Source organism: Cnephaeus nilssonii (assembly GCF_951640355.1).
Source record: "Cnephaeus nilssonii genome assembly, chromosome: 19".
NCBI lineage: Eukaryota > Metazoa > Chordata > Mammalia > Chiroptera > Vespertilionidae > Cnephaeus > Cnephaeus nilssonii.
The window spans coordinates 39,817,607-39,841,434 of record NC_137090.1 but is presented as its reverse complement, the minus strand read 5'-3'; the positions used below and the strand labels follow the sequence as shown (position 1 = coordinate 39,841,434).

At 56.3% G+C, this 23,828-nt stretch overlaps 4 protein-coding genes and 1 pseudogene across 8 annotated transcripts; 4 read left to right on the top strand and 1 right to left on the bottom strand.

Moving 5' to 3' along the window:
* Window positions 1-717: 717 nt before the first annotated feature.
* Window positions 718-3,054, top strand: GABARAP (GABA type A receptor-associated protein). The gene is made up of 4 exons (XM_079797947.1): window positions 718-949; window positions 1,506-1,584; window positions 1,706-1,824; window positions 2,259-3,054. Exons 1-4 carry the CDS (start codon window positions 860-862, stop codon window positions 2,322-2,324), a joined length of 354 nt encoding a protein of 117 aa, XP_079654073.1. The 5' UTR covers window positions 718-859; the 3' UTR covers window positions 2,325-3,054.
* Window positions 3,055-3,560: 506 nt separating this feature from the next.
* On the top strand, window positions 3,561-7,927 carry PHF23 (PHD finger protein 23). 2 transcript variants are annotated; one of them, XM_079797938.1, is made up of 5 exons: window positions 3,561-3,791; window positions 5,266-5,297; window positions 5,461-5,553; window positions 6,100-6,937; window positions 7,042-7,924. In XM_079797938.1, exons 1-5 carry the CDS (start codon window positions 3,758-3,760, stop codon window positions 7,254-7,256), a joined length of 1,212 nt encoding a protein of 403 aa, XP_079654064.1. In that variant the 5' UTR covers window positions 3,561-3,757; the 3' UTR covers window positions 7,257-7,924. The 2 variants fall into 2 exon arrangements, with proteins under 2 accessions (XP_079654064.1, XP_079654065.1); XM_079797939.1 differs by lacking the exon at window positions 3,561-3,791 and adding an exon at window positions 4,560-4,739 and having other exon boundaries at window positions 7,042-7,927.
* Window positions 7,928-8,269: 342 nt separating this feature from the next.
* Window positions 8,270-17,772, top strand: DVL2 (dishevelled segment polarity protein 2). Of its 2 annotated transcripts, none has more exons than XM_079797733.1 (15): window positions 8,270-8,740; window positions 12,672-12,741; window positions 13,062-13,207; window positions 13,330-13,427; window positions 13,560-13,695; window positions 13,803-13,893; window positions 14,041-14,110; window positions 14,212-14,351; window positions 14,429-14,505; window positions 15,122-15,189; window positions 15,350-15,478; window positions 15,585-15,716; window positions 15,836-16,015; window positions 16,422-16,640; window positions 16,787-17,772. In XM_079797733.1, exons 1-15 carry the CDS (start codon window positions 8,547-8,549, stop codon window positions 17,233-17,235), a joined length of 2,199 nt encoding a protein of 732 aa, XP_079653859.1. In that variant the 5' UTR covers window positions 8,270-8,546; the 3' UTR covers window positions 17,236-17,772. The 2 variants fall into 2 exon arrangements, with proteins under 2 accessions (XP_079653859.1, XP_079653858.1); XM_079797732.1 differs by having other exon boundaries at window positions 13,330-13,439.
* Window positions 11,234-12,660, top strand: LOC307114874 (small ribosomal subunit protein eS1-like; annotated as a pseudogene). The gene is made up of 2 exons: window positions 11,234-11,459; window positions 11,692-12,660. The product of its transcript is annotated as a small ribosomal subunit protein eS1-like (transcript).
* A 127-nt stretch (window positions 17,773-17,899) lies between the features above and the next one.
* On the bottom strand, window positions 17,900-23,204 carry ACADVL (acyl-CoA dehydrogenase very long chain). Of its 2 annotated transcripts, none has more exons than XM_079797735.1 (20): window positions 23,046-23,204; window positions 22,882-22,957; window positions 22,548-22,613; window positions 22,382-22,454; window positions 22,232-22,296; window positions 21,990-22,124; window positions 21,447-21,591; window positions 21,052-21,181; window positions 20,836-20,961; window positions 20,293-20,491; window positions 19,953-20,057; window positions 19,427-19,513; window positions 19,282-19,344; window positions 19,084-19,185; window positions 18,913-19,010; window positions 18,768-18,840; window positions 18,596-18,668; window positions 18,438-18,510; window positions 18,274-18,349; window positions 17,900-18,192 (listed from the first exon to the last, which is right to left on the bottom strand). In XM_079797735.1, exons 1-20 carry the CDS (start codon window positions 23,090-23,092, stop codon window positions 18,052-18,054), a joined length of 1,953 nt encoding a protein of 650 aa, XP_079653861.1. In that variant the 5' UTR covers window positions 23,093-23,204; the 3' UTR covers window positions 17,900-18,051. The 2 variants fall into 2 exon arrangements, with proteins under 2 accessions (XP_079653861.1, XP_079653860.1); XM_079797734.1 differs by having other exon boundaries at window positions 23,031-23,189.
* Between the last annotated feature and the right edge of the window lie 624 nt (window positions 23,205-23,828).

The window sequence follows — 23,828 nt, the reverse complement described above, 5'->3', positions numbered from 1 at the left end:
CCCGGGTTACACCGACCAGCCTCCGGTCTCCCGCTCCAGCAGTTGCAGGCTCGGCAGCCTCCCTCTGCCCTCCTGCGAGCCGGCTCTACTTCTCGCATTCGCCACGTGATGTTCCGCCCTTCCCTCAGATCACATGATTTCGTTGGTACGAGTGCTGAAGTGTTCTTCCGCGCCGACGTAGTCCCCACCTTTCGAGCCTGCTCTCCAGTCCCTATTGGTCCACTCTCCTGAAACCTAAGCGTTCTGTGCGTCTCTACAAACATATATTCAGTTTCTGCCCTCTATTTCGGAAGACCACCTTCTCCCCTGGGGTACTACTTTGTTTTGGTGTCAACGGCCGCTTTTTGCGTACCAACAACTATTCGTGAATAGCTGTCCTTGTAATTATCTCTGCTTTCCTCTACGTTATGTCCGGAAAGAATTTGGGGGGGAACCGAGTCTCCAATTATGGTTACTATCTCCTAGCTTCTTTTCTTTCCCAGCTTCGTGGGGAAGGTCGGGAAATGGGTTTTCAGTTATTTTTGAAGGTGGCGAAGACCAACCACCCAAATTTGCTACGTCGCCCGTGTAGCCCACAAATTGATTCCAAAGTGATTACGCTGACGGCGTGGGGGTGCGGTCAGTAGGTGGTGCTAAGTGATCCGCGTTAGAGCTGCTGCGCTAGTGGCGTAACGTAGCACGCAGGGCGGCCCCAGATGGGCGGGGGCGGGGTTGGCGAATAGGGAAGTAGCGCAAGTCTTGGGATCGCTCCGCTGAATCCGCCTGCGCGTCGCCACCGTCGCTGCCGCCGCCCCCCGTCCCGGGCCCCCCCTCCCTGGGTTCCCTCAGCCCAGTCCGGTCCAGCCCGGTTCCCGGGAGGATGAAGTTCGTGTATAAGGAGGAGCATCCGTTCGAGAAGCGCCGTTCTGAGGGCGAGAAGATCAGAAAGAAATACCCGGACCGGGTCCCGGTGAGGACGGTAGCCAGGGCCGAGGGCGCGGGGCGCTGGTACTGACGCCACAGCCTGGGCTTGGGTCCGGAACGGGCAGCGCGGCCATCAGGCTGCGGGCTGCGGTGGGGTTGGAAGCGACCCTGAAACTGCTGTCTGGGGCTGGAGGTGAAAGGAGGGGTAGTGGTGGTAGCTGGGGGCTCAGGGGTGTAGATGGGGGAGCTAGACCTTGGGATTCGGGTCGGAGGCTGTAGGGAGTTTGACAGTCTGAATGTCACATGGTAATTCCCCCAGCTAGCTAGGCTTTTGAGATTGAAGCTATAGCCGCCCAGACAAGTCATCCCGTGGGGTTAAGGTAGTTGTTTATTATGACGCCCTCCATTCAGGGACCTGGTGGTTAGGGGAGTTGAGTCAGTGGGGTCCCGGGTCTCTACTCAGAGCTGCATCACGTGTTCAGAGACAAAGAAATGAGTCTGGGGTGTTTGGGTGCTAGGAATATTGTTGCTTGGATTCCTGACAGGTGGAGCTGGTGGTTGTAATATCTAATGTCTTCTCATTTTCATCGTCCCTTTATCAGGTGATAGTAGAAAAGGCTCCCAAAGCTCGGATAGGAGACCTGGACAAAAAGAAATACCTGGTGCCTTCTGATCTCACAGGTGGGAACCTTATCACAATACCCAGGTTTTGCTACATGTGGGAGGAGGCTCCACATAGCAGCTGTTCTTTTGAGGGCATTTGTGATATCTGTGACTTTATCACATCTTATATTTTGGGCAGTTGGGCAGTTCTATTTCTTGATCCGGAAGCGAATTCACCTCCGAGCTGAGGATGCCTTGTTTTTCTTTGTCAACAATGTCATTCCACCCACCAGTGCCACGATGGGTCAGCTATACCAGGTATGGCGATTGGGAAGTAGTGGTGGTTTTGGAGAGGAGTTGGAAGAGCTTGAGGGGAAGAAAGTTTTATTTAGGCCAGCAGTTCTTGGATTAACTGGGTAGTCCTGGGTTGGAGGTTTGGACAGGACAGTGGGAGTAGACAGAAGGGAGAGAACAGTGTGCTGGAGCAACTGTTCTGATATGGACCCTCCCCCACCCTCCTCTTCCAAGGCAGCAGAGAGCAGTTTGAGGTGTTGTGTTTTTTTTTTGTCCCAGGGCTGCTGCTAGAGATAATCCTGTTAGGCTGCTAGGTCCTGGAACAAGTGAGGGAGAGAATTAAGGCTGGTTTTGAGGGTCTTCAAAAAATGGATTTTGAAGAATGTGTTTGGGTGTTGGGTGGTTCAAGTAACTAAAGGCCAGATGCCTGAGCACCATTATTTTCTGCTTTCACCCAGGAACACCATGAAGAAGACTTCTTTCTATACATCGCCTACAGTGACGAAAGTGTCTATGGCCTGTGAAGCTGCTGCGCCTGCGGTGGGGGGTCCCATTCTACATAGAGAGAGATGGCCCCCCCTTCCTTGACTTCTTCCTTCAGGACCTGTACTTCCTAATGTTTGAGGCTCTTCTCCAGAACCTCTTAGCAGGGGGGTTAATGGGGGAGATGGCCTCTGGTACCTCTCCTTTCTCCTGCCTTCTCCTTTCTACCACCTTTCCCACTCTGCTTTAGACTTCTTGATGGTCAATCTCTGTCACATCCAGTGATTGTTTTGGTTTCTGTTCCTTTTCTAACTGACCAAGGAGCTCAGAATCCCAATACTGGTTCCCTTTCACTATCTTTTTGTGGGGTAGATGGAAGGGGATGAAATTGTGGGGGGAAGGTAAGAGGCACATCAATAAAGAGGAAACCACCAAGCTGAACTGGATTTTGCTTTGTGTTGCTACCTTCTCCATTGCTTTTTAGTGGTTGGTGGGAAAAGATGAGATTGGGGGGATAGTAATATATTTTGGCTTATTCTGTTGATATCGGGCTTTTCCTCGTGCATAAAAAGATGCTTTTGTTGTGATGGATGGGATATCCTGGGTATTGTTTCTTGAAACTTCAGTAGTATATACCTGTGTATTGGGTCCTGATGTATAAGAGTAACATTTTTACTGTGGGTTCCTGTGGGGAAAGTCTGAAAGTACCTGCTTTAGATAAATACATCCAAGTTTGTTCCTTTTGGATTAAAGAAGAGATTTTGTCACTTGCCCAGACTTTGTGCGGACATTTGGGATCTAGTGGAGTGAATCCAAAGGAGGGAGAAGACTAGGAGGAGGGATCTATTATTACCAGAAGAACTTCATCTCCCAGCAACCTCTTCTCTGGCCGGAAGTGGGGCGGTCCTCCAAGGGAGAAAGAAACTGCAGAGTGAGGCAGTATGGTGGCCGAGAGTTCTAATCCCTTCTTTCCCCTTCTTATTTAGTCCCGCCCAGCCTACATTTCCCAGGAGCCTGCGCGCCCGTTTCCGCTCTACTCTCCGCTACCAATCTCCCCGCCACTCCCAGGGGGAGGGGAGCGGTTTAGTGCGCCGGCGCGACACCGTAGCTTGTTGGGAACTGAAGTTCCCAAGGCTCATGCGGTCCCCTTCCCGCTGCCCCCAGGTGGACTACAAGCCCCTTGATGCATTGCGCGTCGGCGCCCGCGAAGGGAGGGGAGGAGGGAGTGGAGAGGAGGAGGAGGAGGAGGAGGAGGGAGCAGGCGGCCGGCGGCGCGGGGGGAGGGGGCTCGGTCCGGGAGTGCGGGAGGCAGTGGTAGAGGGAGGTGGCGGCAGCGGCTAGCGGACTCGAGTCACAACCGGGGCCAGGCAGACACCTCTGTGGAGCGAGGCAGCGGGAACACCGAGCACCGGAGGCGGCACCGGGATCCCCGGCTCGGGAGGGGGCCGCCGGACCGGGAGGAGGGGAGGGGGCGATGCTGGAAGCCATGGCGGAGCCCAGTCCCGAAGGTGAGCTCTCGACCGGCACTGAGCACTGAGCCGGAGGGGGGCGGGCAAGGAATCAATTGGCAAACTTGGAGGTCGAGCCCGGAGCCCAGCGAGGGAGGTGGGGAGGGGCTCGGGGGCTGCCCCTGGAGGTGGAGGGCGACGAGTTGGGAGACCTTGGGAGAGCAGAGTGGGAGGCTGTGCCGGGGGTAGTTGGAGACCAGATGCTGTGTGTTGGGGGGTGAGGGGGAGAGTGGGAGCTGGAAATCAGCCTGGGGGTTAGGGGCCGAAAGGGCCTCCGGCAAGTCGGAGCCCTGGAGCTGGTGGCTGGGGGAGTCTGGGGCCGGAGAGTTGCTGAGAGAAGGTGGAGGAGGACGGAGTGGGGAGCCGGGCAGTTCACCGAGGTGGGGAGTTTGTGGCGGCGGTGCCGAGCTCCCGGCAGTTGCCGCCGGAGATAGCCCGGTATTTGTTGGCGGGTGGGAAGAGTTGTGGGGAGTCTGGGTATTGTCTGCGGCAGAGGGACCCGCACCAGGGAGAGCCCGCCGGAGCGCGGGGAGGTGAGGAGTTGAGGGGCGGTGGGGCGGGGTGCGGGGATCGAGACCGGCGAGTTGTGCGGCGAGTGGGGGACTTGGCCGGCGAGGGTTAAAGGCTCGGAGTTGCGTAGGGTGAGGGGGCAGCGGGGGCTGCTGTGAGGGAGGGAGTAGCCGGGCGGGGGCCAGAGTTTGGGGGTCCGTAGCCTAGGGACTTGGTGGCGGGTACGGGGGTGGGGGAGGCGGCGGCCGGAGAGAGCTCCGAACTGGGCCCGGGGGCCCGGCGGGGAGCCCGAGCTGCTCGAGGCGGGGAGGGGCCAAAGCCCCGGATGGGGGCGGAGGGACCGCGACATTGTGGGGAGCGCGGTATGTGGGGGCAGGTGGGGCCGCGTCCGGGCGAGAGCGCTCGGGTCTGTCCCGGACGTGGAGTGGCGTTGGATGTGTGAGCCTGTGGGGGGTGAGGGGCGCGCCGGGCCTCGTGCTCGCGGAGCGGGGCCGGAGGGCGGAGAGCGGCTCGGCGTGGTCATCCTGGACCCGGCGGGCGGCGTGCTCGGTCTCGGGGGGACGGTGCGGGGGAGCGCGGCCCGGCAGCAACTCGGGCACGGGGCGCCTGTGAAGGCTAGGGCCGGCCGCAGCCCGGCTCGGTCCCGGGAGCGGTGTGGCGGGGTGGGGCGCGGGGAGAGCGGAGTAGACTGGTCTAGAGAAACCGTGCGGGGGGGCGGAGCGCTAGGCCTCCGGCGGGGGGAAGGGGAGCGCTATACCGAGGCCCGGGAGGGCGCCGCGCCCAGGCTCCGCCCCTCGCGGGGCGGGAGGGGGAGCAGGGGCGGAGCGGGCTCCGCAGGGGCTTGCTCGCCAGGCTTAGGGACCTGGGCGAGCTGGGGGTTCGCTTGGGATCTCCAAGATTTAGAGGTGGGGTTTTACCCAGACTCTTTCCTAGTGCCTTGACTCAGCTTTTATTGCTTTCACAGATCCACCTCCGACCCTTAAGCCAGAGACTCAGGTGAGGTTTCCCTTACCTTTGCAGCTTAGTATTACTATCCAACCCTCTTCTCCCTTTCCTCTCCCCCTCTCCCGCCTACCTTTTCCAGATTCCTTATTCCTGGGTATATGCCTTTGGAAATGCCCCTCTTAAACGCCATATGATACAACTTTCCTTCCTTCAGCCACCTGAGAAACGTCGGAGAACAATTGAGGATTTCAACAAATTCTGCAGTTTTGTCTTGGCCTATGCCGGTTACATCCCCCCCAGCAAAGAGGTAGGAACAGGAGGTCAACAGGAGTGGCCTAGGACTGTAAAGGTCTGTTGAGCAACTGGAGCTATACTTATAGAAGAAGCCTATCAGAAACTATATGTAAGACTAGGGCAATTAGAAGTTCTAGTAGGAAAACTATCTGGGGTGGGGGTGGGATTAATAGAGATAGGTGGCTTGAGCAGCAGTGAATAGTGTTGGGGTTCTGTTGATGGAAGGTGTTTTGGATACATATTTGGAAACTAAGTGATAACCAATGAGGCTATACAGAAAGCTAGATAATAAAGTTCTTGTTGGAGGCATACAATGTTGCAAAGGCAGTGGGAATTGGGGAAATGGCTAAAATTTAAGGGCAGAAGTAACATGGAGATGCTCAAGAGATGCTAATGAGAATTGAGGTGGGGATAAATTTTTGAGTACAGTGGTGATGTGATGTTTGTGGCAGGGTATTTTGGGGTAGATTAGTCCCTAGTTTTTAAGCTAGGTTTGTAAAGGAACTGAGTGAGGTAACACTGGGTCCCCTGCTGACCCTGGTCTTGTTCCTCTTTTAAGGAAAGTGACTGGCCAGCCTCGGGCTCCAGCTCTCCACTGCGAGGTGAGAGTGCGGCCGATAGTGATGGCTGGGACTCAGCCCCCTCAGATCTCCGAACCATCCAGACCTTTGTTAAGAAGGCAAAGTCATCCAAGAGACGGGCCGCTCAAGCAGGTCCCACCCAGCCAGGACCCCCAAGGTCCACTTTCTCTCGTCTGCAGGCACCCGACAGTGCCACCCTGCTTGAGAAGATGAAGCTCAAGGACTCTCTCTTTGATCTAGATGGGCCCAAAATGGCATCTCCACTGTCTCCCTCACCCCTCACACATGCCTCCCGGCCCTCTGCTGCTCTCACCCCAGTACCCCTTTCCCAGGGGGACCTCTCCCAGCCTCCTCGAAAGAAGGACCGAAAGAACAGAAAGTTGGGGCCAGGAGCGGGGGCTGGCTTCGGGGTGCTTCGGAGGCCTCGGCCAGCCCCTGCGGATGGGGAAAAGAGGTCTCGAATCAAGAAGAGCAAGAAGCGGAAGTTGAAAAAGGCAGAGCGAGGGGATAGACTCCCACCTCCTGGGCCTCCCCGGGCACCTCCCAGTGATACAGACTCTGAAGAAGAGGAGGAGGAAGAGGAGGAGGAGGAGGAAGAAGAGATGGCAGCAATGGTAGGGTGTGACACCCCAGCCCCTGTGCTGCCAACACCCCCTGAGGCTCCTAGGCCCCCCGTCCCAGCGCACCCTGAAGGAGCCCCTCCCACTGACAGTGAAAGCAAGGAGGTAGGCAGCACTGAAACAAGCCAAGATGGAGATGCCAGCTCCAGTGAAGGGGAGATGCGGGTCATGGATGAGGACATCATGGTAGAATCAGGTGAGAAGTTGGGAGCTGCCCAGGGGCAGCTGGGATGATGGGTATGGGGCTGTTGTGGATGCAGCAGCTCAGGCGCAGTACTAAACCAGCCTTTCTTTCCCCAGGTGATGACTCGTGGGACCTGATCACGTGTTACTGCCGAAAGCCCTTTGCTGGGCGGCCCATGATTGAGTGCAGCCTGTGTGGAACATGGATCCACCTCTCCTGTGCTAAGATCAAGAAGACGAATGTCCCTGACTTCTTTTACTGCCAGAAGTGCAAGGAACTGCGGCCAGAGGCCCGGCGGTTAGGGGGGCCTCCCAAATCTGGAGAGCCCTGACGTCACTGTCTCTCGGCTGGAACTTCCAAATGTCAACATGACTTGGGAACTGAGCCTCGGGGTCCTCAGCCCATCCCCTGAAGCTTGGATATTGTCCCATTTCAAGGCAGGAATTCCCAAGGGAAACTCATTTGGAAATGAGTTGTTACCCTGTTCTTCCTTCCCACCTTGTGGACTTGAACTGGGACCCATTGCAGTTGGGGGGGTGAGAGGCTGTCTGAGTCCCTAGACACTTAATCTCTGTCCCTTGGACCTGCCACCTCTCACCATGTGCCAGGGTTGGAATTGGGATGGAATGGGACAGTTGTCTATAAAACGCTAGTGTAAATATAGCACTTCCCTCCCTCATCTTTTCTCTCCATCCCCATTTATTCTACACTGGTTTTATTTTTAATTTTGGACTTCCCCTTTTGGGCACAGCAGCTCAGAGGTGGAGTACCAGAGCCTGGCTGAGGGAGGAAGGAAGGCAGGTGATCATTCTCTGGGTCATCTCTTGTTTTTAATAATACTGGCCCGCTGTCTGTGCAGGCTGCCTGCGTGTTGTAAATAAAGCAGAGTGGGCTCCTTGTGTTTACAGCCCTCACTGATTATCCTCCTTGGGAGGGAGGTTTTGGAGAAGATGGCTGGAGGTGGTCCTCAAATCCATCCCCAAAGCCGGAGCTGAAATTGACCCTCTGTCTTGCCCAACAATTCTGGCTTCAGTTGGCTTGGCCCATTTCATCCCCAGTCTCGAACCCCCGAAACCCCACCCTCCCCACACGCCGGCATCCCCCGTCGGATCACAGTTGCTTGGAGCCCCCTGCCTGAGGGGTTAAGCGGAGTGGGAGTGTGCTCCCTGTCCCCCGAGGGCAGAGACCAACTTGGCCAGGGTGTTCGGAGGACACGGGAGTGGGGGGGCGGGGAGAACGGGGACATTTTGGGGGCGGGGCCACGAGGGAGACCGTTGCTGAAAGCGGTCACGTGGTGGGGGCGCCAGTCACGTGATGTGGGCGCCGCGGGAGGGTGGGTCGGTTTGGGCCACGTGACATGGGAAGAGGTGGGCGGGGCGCTGGATGGTGTTCGCGGCGGCGGCGGCGGCGGCGGCCGAGTCCGTGGCTTTGGGTCGCGCCCCGCGGCCCGTCCCCCCTTGGCCGCCACCCCGTGGACCCCCGCCTTCCTCCCTCTTGCATCTCTCGCACTGGGGCGGCCCAGGCCGCGCTCGCGCGTCGGTTTGCGGGTGTGCGCAGGCGCGGCGGGGGCGATTAGCCCAGTTGGGTGGGCGGTGGAGCCGGAGAGCGCGCGGGCGAGACCATGGCGGGCGGCGGTGCGGGGGGCGGTGGTGTCGGGGAGACGAAGGTGATTTACCACCTGGATGAAGAAGAGACTCCCTACCTGGTGAAGATCCCCGTCCCAGCCGAGCGCATCACCCTCGGCGATTTCAAGAGCGTCCTGCAGCGGCCCGCGGGCGCTAAGTACTTTTTCAAGTCTATGGATCAGGATTTCGGGTGAGCTCGAGGCCTAGACTGGGACAGATGGGGGCTGTGCTGGAGCTGAGTGGGCAGTATTGAGGGGCACAGGTTAGCCTGGGCCATGCTGGGATGTTCTGGGCTGTGTGGAGACGACTACGTTGGGATGGATTGGATATCCCAGGATGGACAGATTGAGGCGCACGGAGCTGTAGGAGGAAGACTGGGCTATACTAACCCATAAACCAGATTAGAGAAGATTAGGTCGTGCTGGAATAGAGTGGGGCACACTGGCATATTTTGGGATATTGTGGACTGTCCTGAGGTAGATCGATCTATCCTCTAGTAGTCCATTCTGAGCAGTGCCGTAGCACACAGAGACACTGTATTGGGGCAACTTGAGACATTCCATCCCATACTAGGGCTGCCAGGATTGTTTTGAGACATTCTAGTCTGTACTCATGCAGAGGGTGCTGTATGGGGGTGTTTGGGGCTGAGAGTAGTTTGGGCTATTCCGGAGAGTTTTGGGCCATTCTGGTCTCTATTGGATTGTATTGGTTGATCTCAGTTTGTATTAGGGCCTAGTTTTTCTTGGGACACTCAATGAGGGCAGACAGGGCCCTTGGTGTCTCTGCCAATACTGACAGCTGTGTGGGGAGAGTCTAGTATGTATTGGTGCAGACAGCTGCATGTGGGGACATCCTAGGCCGTGCTAGAACATATTGGGCTATCCTGGGGTAATTTGGGACATTCTGGGCTAACTTGGGACTTTAAATAATGCAGAATGAGCCCTTTTGTGTTTATAATTTTGGGTACTGAACCTCAGCCTCAGCTCTCTCTCCCTCTCTCTCTCTTTTTAATCCTCACTTGATGTTTTTATCAATTTGAGAGAGAAAAATCGATGTGAAAGACCTTCCATATGTATCCTGACCAAGGATCCAATCTGCAAACTAGGTTATGTGGCCTGACCAGGAAGGAATCAAACCTGGAGCCTTTTGGTGCACGGGACAGCGCTCCAATCAACGGAGCCACCTGGCCAGGGCTCAATCTCCGGGCTCTTTTTGTTTGTTTCTTTTTATATTTTTATTGATTTCAGAGAGGGAGGGATAGAAACAGCAATGGTGAGAGAAAATCATTGATCGGCTGCCTCCTGCACCACCCCTACCGGGGATTGAGCCCACGACCCCGGCATGAGTCCTTGACCAGAATCGAACCCAGGACTCTTCAGTCTGCAGGCCGATGCTCTGTCTACTGAGCCAAACCAGCTAGGGCTCAACCTCAGCTCTTGAAGGCAGGCTGAATTAGGCTGGGATAGCCTGGGTTCCAGGAGAGCCAAATCAACTGGGCTTTATCTAGAAAGATTGTTGGCCATTGGGAAGGTAGTATTGTCTGGGGAGTTACCTTGGGTTTAAATCAAGGTTCTTCTATTTGTCAGCAGTGTAATTGGGCAATTTAAAAAATTTTGTGCCTGATGTCTTCTGTGAGATGGAGCTAGAGTAAAATGCTTCGTACAGGTGCATAGCACACATTAATTCTTGGCCAGTGGTAATTGGCAATATTGAGTCTGACTAGTCCATAAACTAGGTTATGGTAATACAGACTGGAATAACTTGGAAGGCTGGGTTATGCTGAGACAGATTGGTATTATGTTGTGAAGAATATGACATTATGCTGAGACGGATTCGTAGTGACCGGGCTGTGTTTGTCACATTGCAAGCAAATGGGATTAAGTTGGCATGTATCCAGGGGTCTAGAACCATATTAGGCTAAAAGGTTAATCAGACAGGATGTCCTATTTGGGGATGAGAGTGTGTGTGTGTATGAGATTCTGTTCAGGGCAGAGGGGCTCGTAGTTCATATGTGTATTCCTTTAGTCAACAAGTATTCATTGATGTTTATGAAGTGCCAGGTACTTTGCTGTGTGGCCAGGACATGGTGTTGAATATAATGGATTTCACAGGTGGTTGAAAAGGGGCTAGTCCAGTCCATCTCCAGGAACCATGGGAGATGGGACCCCCAGGGTTGGTCACTGAAGTCTGTCAGGTGGGGCAGATTGCAGAGTCTGGTGGCAGGTGAGGCACAGGGGAATGGGAAGCAGGGCCTCCCCCCCCCCCCCCCCTTGGGAACTCTCAGCCTAGTGAGGAAGTACCATTATTTGGTTTAATGGTTATTTTTGCTCAGGCAAAGACAGTGCACCTGGATAACTCCCTGGAAGTGAGTTAGAGAAAACTGAAGAAAGCGTAAGAGTAGAGTCTTAGATGAGGACCAATGACTTTTAGGGGGAAGATATGTGAGAAACAGAGTGGAGGCTGCCAGCAAGGCTCCTAAGGTTAGATAGATATTTGGGGCAACTGAGGTAACCTTAGGGGGTGGCCTCTTAAATTGGACTGAGAGATTTGGGTCAGGCTCAAAGAGATCTTGGGAGCAGCATTGAGCCCCTGAGGATGAGCTGGGGAGAGAAGAAGAAATAAGGAAATGGCATTGAGTTTGTAGATATCTTAGGTGTAAGAGCGAAGTGTTTTAATGTGAGAGAAGAGGACTTAGGGTGGGAGAAATGCCACATCCTTGAGCTGGATGGAGATTGGGAGAGCCCTTGTGGCTCTCTGAGCAACACCATGGTGGTCTGCAAGAACAAGTGCCTTAGGAAAGGTGGCAGAAAGGGAGCCGAGAAGCAGGGGTGGATCCGTTTCTAAGAAAGATTGGTGTGATGTGAAAGCACCAGCTCTGTTCAGTATAAGAAGCACTGGGGCCGAAACCGGTTTGGCTCAGTGGATAGAGCGTCGGCCTGCAGACTGAAAGGTCCCAGGTTCGATTCCGGTCAAGGGCATGTACCTTGGTTGCGGGCACATCCCCAGTAGGGGGTGTGCAAGAGGCAGCTGATCGATGTTTCTAACTCTATCCCTCTCTCTTCCTCTCTGTAAAAAATCAATAAAATATATTAAAAAAAAGAAAGAAAGAAAGAAAGAAAGAAACACTGGGAAAAGCACTAGTCACGAGAACACAAGAAAGCAGAATTGCACCTGAAGGTCTCAGAGGCCATGTTTTTGAAGTGAGCGTAGCTGATCTGCAGGGTAATGAAGTTGCGTTTAGAAAATTCAAGCTAATTACTGAGGATGTTCAGGGCAAACCTGCCTAATTTCCATGGCATGGATCTTACCATGGAGACAAAATGTGCTCCATGGTCAAAAAAATGGCAGACCATGATTGAAGCTCATGTTGATGCCAAGACTACCGATGGTTATTTGCTTCATCTATTCTGTGTTGTTTTTACTAAAAGACACAATTAGATTTGGAAGACCTCTTGTGCTCAGCATCAACAGGTCCACCAAATCCAGAAGATGATGATGGAAATCATGACCCGAGAGGTTCAGACAGATTTGAAAAGAGTGGTCAGTAAATTGATTCCAGATAGCATTGGAAAAGACATAGAAAAGGCTTGCCCATCTATTGGTCTGCTCCAAGATGTCTTTGTTAGAAAGTCAAAATGCTGAAGAAGCCCAAGTTAGAATTAGGAAAACTTCACGGTGAAGGTAGCAGTTCTGGAAAAGCTACTGGGGCTGAGACAGGTGCTGAAGTTGAATGAGCTGATGGATATGAGCCCCCAGTCCAAGAATCTGTTTAAGTGCAGACTTTCAATGGTGACAAATAAAATATCCTGTTTGTGCCCTGCCTGGTTTGGCTCAGTGGATAGAGCATCAGCCTGTGGACTGAAGGATCCGGGGTTGATTGTGGTCGGGGGCACATGCCCTGGTTGCGGGCTCAGTCCCAGTAAGGGCCAAGTGCAGGAGGCAGCCGGTCTGATTCTCTCTCATCATTGATGTTTCTAGCTCTCTATCTCCTTCCTCTCTGAAATCAATAAAGAGGAAAAAAATCCTATTTGTGGTTTTAAAAAAAATGGGGAGAAACTTTGGGGATGGGTGTGGAGGGAGCTCGTCCAGTCTCGCTGACTTTTCATGCTGGCTTTCGACAGGGTGGTGAAGGAAGAAATTTCAGATGACAATGCCCGCCTTCCCTGCTTCAACGGAAGGGTAGTCTCCTGGGTAAGGGGCCCTGGCTCTGAGGGCCCAGTCCCTCCTGTGTCACCAAGCTCCTTCAAGCCTTAGTCCGGCCTTGTAGCCCAACCCCTGATTAGTTGTTGGAGATCTTGGCTCTTTGCTTCCCCACCTGTTTGGAGCGCTAGTTGAAGTCCCTCATGCCTCTCTTTCTGGAGCCTCTAATGCTTACTCCTGCTTTTTTATGCTTTTCTCCAGGCTCTGGCAGACCCTGTCCCCTTTTCTAGTCCTTTCCCTTACTCCCATCTCCTATGCCTCACGTCCCAGTAGATCCTTTTTTTTTTTTTTTATCACTTGCATCCTTCTAGCTTGTGTCATCCGATAACCCTCAACCCGAGATAGCTCCCCCACCCCAGGAGCCTCGGGCAGAACTGGTGCCTCCAACCCCACCATTACCCCCTTTACCACCGGAGAGGACCAGTGGCATTGGGGACTCCAGACCTCCATCCTTCCAGTGAGTCCTTGGGATTCTTGAGGGGGGAGAGAAGGAGGGAATCGAAGCCTCTTGGGAGGGGAAGCCAAGGATTTGGAGCTCTGTCCCACGGACTCCAGCTGGCACCATCTCTGCCCCTCCAGCCCTAATGTGTCCAGCAGCCGGGAAAATCTGGAGCCTGAGACCGAAACGGAGTCGGTAGTGTCTCTGAGGCGGGAGCGGCCTCGCCGGAGAGACAGCAGTGAGCATGGCGGTGAGGGGTCGGGCTCTGAGGCTGGGTAGACTGGAGCTGGGAAGGGGTTGGGTCAGACCTGAGCCTTGACGAGGGCGAGGAGCAGGAGGCTTGGTTCCTGAACTTGCTATTCATACTCAGCTGGGGGCCACCGGCCCAGTGGCCCCTCGAGGCTGGAGCGCCACTTGGCTGGGTACGAGAGTTCCTCTACCCTCATGACCAGCGAGCTGGAGAGCACCAGCCTGGGGGACTCGGACGAGGACGACACCACGAGTAGGTATGGCTGCACAGACCTCCCCAGGGCACCAGCCCCTTCCCTTCCCGCCTTCACCCAGTCCTCCTCTCCCTCTGCCTGCAAGTGCTCCCGTCCCTGCCTCCCGACAGGTTCAGCAGCTCCACGGAGCAGAGCAGCGCCTCTCGCCTCCTCAAGCGCCACCGGCGGCGGAGGAAACAGCGGCCGCCGCGCCTGGAGAGGGTGAGGGGGTTGTGGGATGACTGGGTCTTGGGGAAGTTGGGGACCTGGGCCTTGGCTCAGTGGGTATGAGGGCCCAGACAACCCCAGACTTGCCCCTGGGTTGTTGAAGGCAGTCTCGTCTAGCTCCTTCCCTTCTTCCCACCACAGACCTCATCCTTCAGCAGCGTCACCGATTCCACCATGTCTCTCAACATCATCACAGTCACACTCAACATGGGTATGAGGGAGCCAGGGACTGCGGGGTTTGGGGACCTGGTCTCCAGGGCGCGGGGGTCATGTGGCTTGGGCTTCCCCTCATCACATGGACTCCTTCCACAGAGAAGTACAACTTCCTGGGCATCTCCATTGTGGGCCAAAGCAATGAGCGGGGAGACGGGGGCATCTACATCGGCTCCATCATGAAGGGGGGGGCCGTGGCGGCTGACGGGCGCATCGAGCCAGGGGACATGCTTTTGCAGGTGTGCTGGGGCCGGGCACTCGGGAGGGGCGCTCAGCCTCTCCCACCCTGTCTCTGACCACTGCCCCTCCCTTCCAGGTGAATGACATGAACTTTGAGAACATGAGCAACGATGATGCGGTACGAGTGCTGAGAGACATTGTGCATAAGCCAGGGTGAGCCTCTGAGCTGGTCTCGGGTCCTCAGTCCTCTTGTCTTTGCCTTTTCTCCTTTTTGTTTTACCATTTTAAAAAGCAGTGGAACAACATTTCTGTAAAAGGTGTACAAAACTAAAGATGTGTAATGTAATGAGTCATTCTAGCGTGACCGAGTACCCCTGTCACCACTGCCTAGATCATGGAGTAGAAGATTGCTGATACCCCAAAAGTTTCCCCCAGTGTCCCTCCGGCTCCCACCCTCCTCACGGCCCCTAGGGGTAGTCATGCTCCTGATTCTTTGGTCATCGCTGTGACGAAATCTTCGCTTCGCTTGATAGTTTGACCAGCCATGCGTGTATCCTGAACAACATGCTTTAGTTTTACCTACTTGGGGGCTTTCTCTGAATGGAACTGTACAGTGTGTACTCTAGTCTGACTCAGTATGTTTCTAAGAGTGCTCCACGTTGGTGAGTCACCCTCATAGTGGATGGAGCCTTCCACCCTCATCCTCTCGGGCCCAGCTCTGTCTTTTCTTCTCTCCCTCTTTCTGTCCCTCAACCGTTCTCATTCCAGGCCTCCGTTCTCCGGAGGCCTCTCTCCACACCCCGCTTGACTGGCCTTCTCTCCCCTACAGCCCCATCGTGCTGACTGTGGCCAAGTGCTGGGACCCCTCTCCCCAGGCCTATTTCACTCTCCCCCGAAGTGAGTGATGCTCAGGAGGGCCTGCAGCTGCGAGCCTGGGGGAGCTGGGGCTGGGTCCCAAGGCTACTGGGGGTGGGTGGAGGAAGGTCAAATCAGAGTCAGAGAGGGACAGGGATGGCTTTCCGGGAAGTGGTCATCTTGGTGGTTTTCTCGGTCCTAGATGAGCCCATCCAGCCAATTGACCCTGCCGCCTGGGTCTCACACTCGGCTGCACTGACCGGCACCTTCCCAGCCTATCCAGGCTCCTCGTCCATGAGCACCATTACGTCTGGGTCCTCTTTGCCTGATGGTGAGCCCCTAGGCCCACCTCATCCCCCCTTCCCAGAAGGCTGCAGTGTTGTGACCCCCTTGCTCCTTGGGAGTGGGCTCTGCCTGATTCCCTACTTCTCTGTCAGGCTGTGAGGGCCGAGGTCTCTCCATCCACACAGACATGGCATCTGTGACCAAAGCCATGGCATCTCCAGAGTCTGGCCTGGAAGTTCGGGACCGCATGTGGCTCAAGATCACCATCCCTAATGCCTTTCTGGGTATGGCTGGGTCCTGGGCAGGTGGCATGGGAAGGGGAGGAGGAGGAGGCCAAAGCTGGGAATGGCTCAGGCCAGGGGTGGAACAGAGTCTGAGGCCTTTTTCTGCCGGGTGATCCCAGGTTCGGATGTGGTCGACTGGCTCTACCATCACGTGGAGGGCTTTCCAGAGCGGCGGGAGGCCCGGAAGTACGCCAGCGGGCTGCTCAAGGCTGGCCTTATCCGGCACACCGTCAACAAGATCACCTTCTCCGAGCAGTGCTATTATGTCTTTGGAGACCTCAGTGGCGGCTGTGAGGGTTGTGAGTGCCTCTCTCTAACCTCAGACTTTGCGCAGAAACCAGTTAGGGTCCCTGTGGACCGATGAGCAGTACGTGCCCGGCACTAGGCCCCGCACTGGCTGATGCCACAAGTCGGGGCTAACGCCCACCGGTGTTCTGCTGGACAAGCTGTGCACCAGGCACGGGGCTCTGTCTGCCGGGGCCAGGGCGCCTTTTCCCGAGTCTCATAAAAGCACATGGGACTTGTGGTGGCCCTGGCTGATTTCCTGCCCTGGTAGCAGTGGCAGGTGGGGAATTTCCTGTTAGAGGCCCTTGTTTGAACCCCCGTCGTGGATGGTTCTGGGGAAACGGTTCACAGTTCCTCTTCATTCAACGTCTTGGCGTCCTGGCCCCTGAAGCAGTGACTCTCAGTCTCTTCTCTTTCCAGACCTAGTCAACCTGTCTCTGAATGATAATGACGGCTCCAGTGGGGCTTCCGACCAGGACACCTTGGCTCCTCTGCCTGGGGCCACCCCTTGGCCCCTGCTGCACACCTTCCCCTACCAGTACCCAGCCCCACACCCATACAGCCCCCAGCCCCCACCCTACCATGAGCTCTCATCCTACACTTACGGTGGGGGCAGCGCCAGCAGCCAGCACAGTGAAGGTAAGGAACTGCCAGGTACCACTACAGTTGTGGGCGGGGGGCAGGGGGACACCCGGGAGGAGAGGCAGGCGCAGGGGCTAGGGAGGCTGAGGGGCCTTGGGCCTTGGGCCTGGGCTCAGTTGCCCCCCTACCCTCTCCCCCCACAGGGAGCCGGAGCAGTGGGTCCACACGAAGCGACGGGGGTGCAGGGCGCACAGGGAGGCCTGAGGAGCGGGCCCCCGAGTCCAAGTCTGGCAGTGGCAGTGAGTCAGAGCCCTCCAGCCGGGGGGGCAGCCTTCGGCGGGGTGGGGAACCTGGTGGGACTGGTGATGGGGGCCCACCCCCTTCCAGGAGCTCATCAGGAGGTGCTCCCAATCTCCGAACCCACCCAGGGCTTCATCCCTATGGACCACCCCCTGGTATGGCCCTTCCCTACAATCCCATGATGGTGGTCATGATGCCCCCACCTCCCCCACCTGTCCCTCCAGCAGTGCAGCCCCCGGGGGCCCCTCCAGTCAGAGACCTAGGCTCAGTGCCCCCAGAGCTGACAGCCAGCCGCCAAAGCTTCCACATGGCCATGGGCAACCCCAGTGAGTTCTTTGTGGATGTCATGTAGAGCCAACAGTGCGCATGTCGGAGCTCCCCCCCCCCCCCCCCCCCGGCCCGTCCGGTCAGTGCCTGGTGCTCCTGTCCTGCGACTGGGTGTCTTGTCAGGCGTGCTCATTACTCCTCTGTGGTGCCTGGGTGCCTGGGCTCAGCCCGTCCTGTGGCTGCTGCCTACTGTGAGGCTACCACTGTGCCTCTTACCAGCAGTGCCTGGTTCCTCCCCCTTCCCTCAGGGGCGTACAAGGGACATTTGGTTATTTTTAGTATTGTTTTTTTGTAAGCTTTTTGGGGGGTTAAAATAGATTTTTCTACATATTTTAGACTATTTTTTTAGTAGGTATTTCCTCTTTTTTATGAAGAACCCCTATCTCCCGGGCCCCTTCTTTTAACCCCAAAATGTGACCTCATTCACCCAGTCAGCTCTGTCCTGCTACGGTGGGATGAAGGGGGCGGGGGGGGGGGGGGCAGGGTTGGTCACCCTTGACAGCAGTCAAAGAAAGCTGGGGTATTTGGTATTTGGGGGCCGATGTAGCTGCATTTGTTATTCTATTTATTTTAGTCACTTGTATAAAACACCAAATAAAGCAATAGGGGCAAACTCCCTACGCCTTTGGCTCCTTTCTTTGGGAGGGAGGCAGGCAGCGAGGAAAAGAACTCAGACGCAGTGGCACAGCATGACTTACTAGACTTTATTTGTAAGGCAGTGAATGCTCCCTGTGAGAGCAGGCACAGTCCTGGAGTAAGGCCCCTGCAAGGGAGAACCAGGGCCCGCAGAAAGGGGCCTAGGCTTTGGCTTAAGGCACATTCCTGGCCCTGGCGGGAGCATTCAGAAGCCGAGGGGGTTGGTGGTGACCACGCCACCCTGCTCCACCAAGGCCTTGGAGATGCTTTTGAAGTTGCGGAAGAGCTCCTGCTGCTGGGGGTCAGACTGCAGACCAGCCATGTTGTTCTGGATCCGGGCTGCAGCCTGGGGACAGGCAAGGGGGGGGGGCGGGTTTGAGACTGTGCTTTGGGCCCCCCACCTGCTCTTGGCAACCCCGAATCTCACCTCAATGCACCAGTTGTCGCAGAGCATTTTCTCATGCTGGGCTGTGGGGTGGCCCTCACTCAGGGATCTTGAAGCCCTGGTGGGAAGCGGGAGACAAAAATTCAGGGCTGTGACCCTGGCCCAGGACCCCCTTGCAGCTCAGGCCTCCCACACTGCCTCCTCACCTGGAAAGCACCACCACCATGGCATAGAGGTCAATGGCACTGTCTGCCAGACGCTGCAGCACAAACTGTTCATCTGTCAGGTAGATGGGATGGGGGGAGGGGTGTTAGTCGGGGGGAGAGGAACAGGGAGGGGTGGGAGTGGGGTAGGTCTCACTCACTGACAATCTCCTTCTTGTGTTTTATCAGCTTGGCCTCCACCACAGTGGCAAACTGCTCCAGGGCTTGCGTTGCCTGAGGAGAGGAGGAAGGTGCCCCGGGCTCAGAGGGGACACAGCCCCATCAGCTCTGGATGCAGGCTGTCTCCCACCCCCTCAAGCTTTGACTCCTTACCAGTTCACCACTCCGATTCAAATCCGGATGGACGACACCACTGAGACTCAGGCCACTGCCCAGCCCTGCCCGCCTTAGAGGAAAGGGGAAAGTGATTGGTTAGTTGCCATACACTAACCTGCCCTCCCCTGGTCCCTAAGCTTACCGCCTCAGCTGTTTGCCTGCCTCTCCTAGCAGCAGGCCGGCATTCCCTAAAGGATTCTTTAAAGCTTTGCCAAGGCCAGAGAGTTCCTTTCCTTTGTCCTGTGGGCAGGAGGGTACAACAGTCAGGATTCCGTCTTCCCCACCTCCTCCCCTCACTCCTCCTCCTCCTCACCATGCAGCCCTGCAGAGCCACAAACAGCCGAAGGATGTCATTCGTTCCCTCAAAGATGCGAAAGATGCGAAGATCCCGGAGCACACGCTCTACTCCCGGCTCCTAGCACGGGAGATAAATCACGTGCCTCTGAGTGACATGTGCCTGCCGCCTCCTCCCAGCCCAACCGGCTCCCAAGGGCAGAGAACCATCCCTCACCTTCATGAAGCCCATGCCGCCCATGATTTGGATGCACTCATCTGTCACCTGCCAGGCTGCCTCCTAGGGACAAAGAACCACAGAAGATGGCTTTTGGAGCTGAGCTCCCGCTGGGCTCTCCCTCCCTGCAGGCCTGGAACCTCACCGAGCCAAAGATTTTGCTGATGGCGGCCTCGATCTGGAAGTCCTTGGATCCCTGGTCCATGTTGGCACTCACCATGTAAGCCATGGACTGAGGTTGCGTGGTCGGAACATGAGAACAAAAAGGGCTGCATTAGATTTGACCTAATCACCCAAATCTCCAAGACCAAATCTACCCCAGCTCCCTGCAGCCCTTGCCTTCATCTTCTAACTCCACATGTCAGGCATGTTGAAATATTTGGTTCCCTGAGTCAGTTCATCAGGGGATTCTAGGAATCTGACTTGTTGAAAGGGGTGAAGAGGTAAGTGTGGATGTGGGGGTAGAATAAACTTCAGGTCCCTCTGGAAAGCACCTCAGCAGAACAGCATGGCCCTCCCCCTTCTGCAGCAGCTGAGCTGACTGTGCCTCCCCGCATCCCCTAGGGCATTGGTGTAAAGCTGGAGACCCACTGCCCCAGGTGCTGCTGGGGGTTGTAGTCTGACCCGACTGAGCAGAAGGCCACAGGAAAGGAACACGGGAGGACTCTCACCTCTGTCACATACTGCAGCATAGCCATCCGGGCCAGCTTCTCCTGGATCAGCCCGAAGTTGTGAATTTTCTCCCCAAACTGGGTACGATTAGCAGCATGATCCACCTGGAAGAGAGCACCTGTGTCCCACTGTGGTTCTCTAGTCCTCTCAGGAGAGGGGCTGGGCTGGGCTTTGGCCACAGCCAAGAAGAGTTCAGTCTAGGCTAGATGGAGACCTAAGTGATCAGGTCTGGAGCTGCTGGTGGGGGAGTGGTCTCTGCAAGGGGGAACAGGGACATATTGGAAGGGGGACAATGTGACTTAGATTTGGGCTATCTAGGGACTCAAGCAGGGTACTCACCGCCTTAGCAATGATGCCCTTCATGGTGCCTGCAAGAGCCGCAGCCATGCCAAACCTTCCATTGTTGAGAATGTGCATGGCGACCTTGAAGCCGCCTCCCACCTCGCCCAGCACATTCTCAGATGGCACTCGGACTCCATCAAAGTACACCTCCGCCGTGTTCGAAGCCTTGATGCCCATTTTCTTCTCGGGGGGCCCACTGTGATAGGGCAGAGCAGAGCAGAGGGGTGTTCAACAAGTTGCAGGGAAAACTGCCCCTTCGTTTCTTACCAACCAGGGAGGAACTACAACTCCCAGCCTGTACACAACGTGCCCAGAGGGCCGAGAAGGTCTGGCCCTGCCCTGCCCTGCCCTGCGCTGGGCTCACTGGTTGCTGGAGCTAAAGCTTTAGATCAGTTTCATAGGTTTTAGTCCCAAAGGAACACTCTCCAGCTGTGTTGGCTTTTGCGCACATTCCCAGATGCCCTGTAGCAGCCATTTGCCCCAGAGCTCAGTACTGCCCTCCATGGCTCAACCTTTTTCTCCCTCCCCAAACCCACTCACTGGGTAACACCTCCAAAGCTCCTCTCCACCACAAAAGCTGTGATCTTCTCCTTCACGGCTCCCGTGGCTGCATCCGTAACTGGTGTCTTGGCAAAGACTGTGAAGATTTCTGCCAAGCCCCCATTACTGTGGAGAGAGAGGGCAGTCAGGGCATGGAGGGCAGAGCAGTGTGGCCTGGAATGGGGCAGAGGAGGGGAGAAATGGGAGGAAGATTGCCTGATCCAAATCTTGCTTCCATTGAGGGTAAAATACTTTCCACAGGGACTGGGCACAGCTGAGCTTCGGATGGAGGCTGCATCTGAGCCACTTGAGGGCTCAGTTAGACAGAAAGCTGCTATAGTCTCTCCTGTTGGGCAGAAAGCTCCTTTACACTGGGCCCATCACTGGGTCAGATGGGCACTGAAGGTCCCTCGGTGCCCCCCCCCCCAAGTTACCCCTTAACACCTCGGGGTATATTCAGTTTCTTCCCATTTCCCTACCAGCACCGTCATGCCTTCCCCAAGTCTCCCTCAACCAACGTGCCAAATTGTGTGGTGGTCTAAGTAGCACTGGCCTAATTTGTGTCAAGCCCAGGACACCCCTAGTCCCTGGGGCTACAAGGCCTGCCTTACCTGATGCCAGTTTGGGGAGGTATTTTTCTTTCTGGGCCTTCGTGCCAAAGAGCAGGATGCCTTTGAAACCAATGCTCTGATGGGCCCCCAGGGTGATGCCCACACCAAGGTCGTGCATGCCCACGATCTCCACCAGTCTGGCGTACTGAAGGGGAAGCAGGCATCTAGGGCTGTAACCGGTGAGCAACAGGGCAGAGCCCGACCTGGGCATTCCCAGGAGAAAGGAAGTGGGACCATGGCAGAGAAGGACACTGGCTGGTGGGTGTCCAGTCCAGGTCTTATGGCTTCCTACCCTGTCAGGTAGTCCCCACCTACACGAGATTCATTAGGATTTGGGAACCTGGGTGGGGTCCATGGCCCTAGGGGACTGGGTGCAGTTCAGTGATGTGTCTGGAGGGGGGGTGTACTTGAGAGTCCAGGTCCCCCAGGTCCCCCAGGGCAGGGGCTTGGCAGAGACTAGCCCAGGAGTGAAGGAGGAGCTGAACCTGCCAAGCTGAGTAGACCACAGACCTGGATGCCGGGAAGTAGCTGAGGGGCTCTCACCTGGGTGTTGCAGAGGCCCACACCACCCAGCTCACTGGGCACTTGCAGACCAAAGGCGCCCAGCTCCTTGAGGCCCTGAATAGTGGTCTCCTCCACCTTCTCCTGCATGTCATTCTTGGCAGGATCGTTCACCTCCTGGGAAGGCACAGGATCCCACATGCAGGCTCCTTGAAAGGTCCTAACACCTCTCTCGCCCCAGAGGGACCAAGCCCTCTATTCCCCAGGCCCAGGTTATTTCTTACCTCGAAGAAACGGGACACAGGCCCCACCAGCTCTCTGAGAAACTGTGTCTGCTCCTCGTTGAGCACTGCGGGGGCAGCAGAAACAGGCCAGGCCAGGTGATCAGGGGAACCTGCCCCGCCCTCCCCAGCTCTGACTTCCCCTGCCCTTACCTGACGGGTAGGGGAACACCTGATCTGTGGTGAGCTGGCCCTTGAACATCCCCACAGCAAAGGACTTAGATTCCTGCAACAGGAGAAGGAGGAGGTTTCAGGGAGCTGGCTGCTGGGGTGGGCCCCGCCCCTGGCGGCTTAGATCCTCCCGGTCGGGGCCACATACCGCCTTGGCCGCTTTTTCCCCGGCGGAAGCCTCAGAGGAGAGCGAGTCTGACTTGTCCAGAACCGCCTGGGAAAAGGGATAGTTAACGCGGCTGGGGAAGGGTCCGCCGAAATGCCAAGGAGAGCAGAGGGGCAGAGCGAGGTGCCAGGAAGGGCAGACCCGGCGACCTTTCACCTAGTTTCGTGCCCAGGGCACCCTGGCCTGCCCTTTCCCCTACTTTGGTTGCCAGGGCGGTCAGCAGGTCACTGCACCAAGAGGGGGACCCCTGTCGGCGGCGGCAGGGAGGTGGGCGCCCAGGCGGTCGCCCACCCTAAGGCCACCGTCACTTTCTTACCTGAGCGGCCCCACTGGCATAGTGTCGTTGGGCTGGGCTGGGCCGGGGGTGCCCCAGGATAGCACAGGGCCGTGAGCTGTGGGGAGTGGAGGGTCAGTCCTGGCCCAGTCCCCGGGCCCGCTGCCCCCATCCCTCCTGGCAACACACACCTTCCGCCCCCCAACCTCAGCAGCTGCCGCCCCACGCTCGGGGCCCTCCTCGCCGCCTGCATCTCTGAACCGCCTTAGCCGCCGCTGCCTTGAGCGCTGACCTCGCGCTCTGGTTCTGTCTGCGAAAGCCTGGGTCCTACAACCCCTGACTCATTCTCCACAATGCATCGGGAGGTGGGCGGGGCTTCCGGGTACCGGGGCATGCTGGGAGCTGTAGTTTCGGAGCCCCCCGCATTCTGGTTGACCTAGGGTGATCTCCAAACGTCCCTTCTCTCCCCCAAGCGCCTTCATCCCACCTGTCCGAACTGGAGTGTAGCCCTCAGGAGTGATCGGATAGGCCGGGACTGAAGAGGGAGGAGCTCAGGCAGCTGCAGCCGGAGGGACGGAGGGTGGACCAAAGGGAGCACTTACAGGTGGAGTTAGAAAGGAGCGGTGGGAAGAGAGAAGTGTGAGATGGAGGGCAGAGGCCTGGAAGGACGACTCTTTGGTATCCCTGGTGAAATTTACAAAAGGGAGGAGAATGGTGGGGTGGGGAACTCAAGCTGGGGTGTGAGTGTCCCAAGCATATTCTCCGGAGACCGAGGAGGTTCACTAATTTGGGAAACACCAACATTTTCACAGTATGAAGGACCTCCTCTTTCCTCCTGGGGTTCACTGCCTCCCCCGTAGGCCTCTGAGACCTTCCTCAACATCTACCGCTCTCCGCCGGCCTTCTGTTTCTTCCTGAGACGTGTGCTCAGGCTAGAGCTTTCCAGGCGTGAGAGGAACTTAGGGATTCTCATGTCTCTCCCCTCTCCC

Coding starts and splice junctions, on each gene's coding strand:
- PHF23 (XM_079797938.1), top strand. CDS start 3,758: ATGCTGGAAGCCATGGCGGAGCCCAGTCCCGAAG. Junction 5,298..5,460: donor CCCTTAAGCCAGAGACTCAG/GTGAGGTTTCCC, acceptor TCCTTCCTTCAG/CCACCTGAGAAACGTCGGAG. Junction 5,554..6,099: donor ACATCCCCCCCAGCAAAGAG/GTAGGAACAGGA, acceptor TCCTCTTTTAAG/GAAAGTGACTGGCCAGCCTC.
- ACADVL (XM_079797734.1), bottom strand. CDS start 23,092: ATGCAGGCGGCGAGGAGGGCCCCGAGCGTGGGGCGGCAGCTGCTGAGG. Junction 22,614..22,881: donor ATGCCAGTGGGGCCGCTCAG/GTAAGAAAGTGA, acceptor CCCTTTTCCCAG/GCGGTTCTGGACAAGTCAGA. Junction 21,592..21,989: donor TGGGCCTCTGCAACACCCAG/GTGAGAGCCCCT, acceptor CTTCCCCTTCAG/TACGCCAGACTGGTGGAGAT.
- GABARAP (XM_079797947.1), top strand. CDS start 860: ATGAAGTTCGTGTATAAGGAGGAGCATCCGTTCGAGAAGCGCCGTTCT. Junction 1,585..1,705: donor GGTGCCTTCTGATCTCACAG/GTGGGAACCTTA, acceptor TATTTTGGGCAG/TTGGGCAGTTCTATTTCTTG. Junction 1,825..2,258: donor CGATGGGTCAGCTATACCAG/GTATGGCGATTG, acceptor GCTTTCACCCAG/GAACACCATGAAGAAGACTT.
- DVL2 (XM_079797732.1), top strand. CDS start 8,547: ATGGCGGGCGGCGGTGCGGGGGGCGGTGGTGTCGGGGAGACGAAGGTG. Junction 12,742..13,061: donor ACGGAAGGGTAGTCTCCTGG/GTAAGGGGCCCT, acceptor GCATCCTTCTAG/CTTGTGTCATCCGATAACCC. Junction 13,696..13,802: donor GAGGACGACACCACGAGTAG/GTATGGCTGCAC, acceptor GCCTCCCGACAG/GTTCAGCAGCTCCACGGAGC.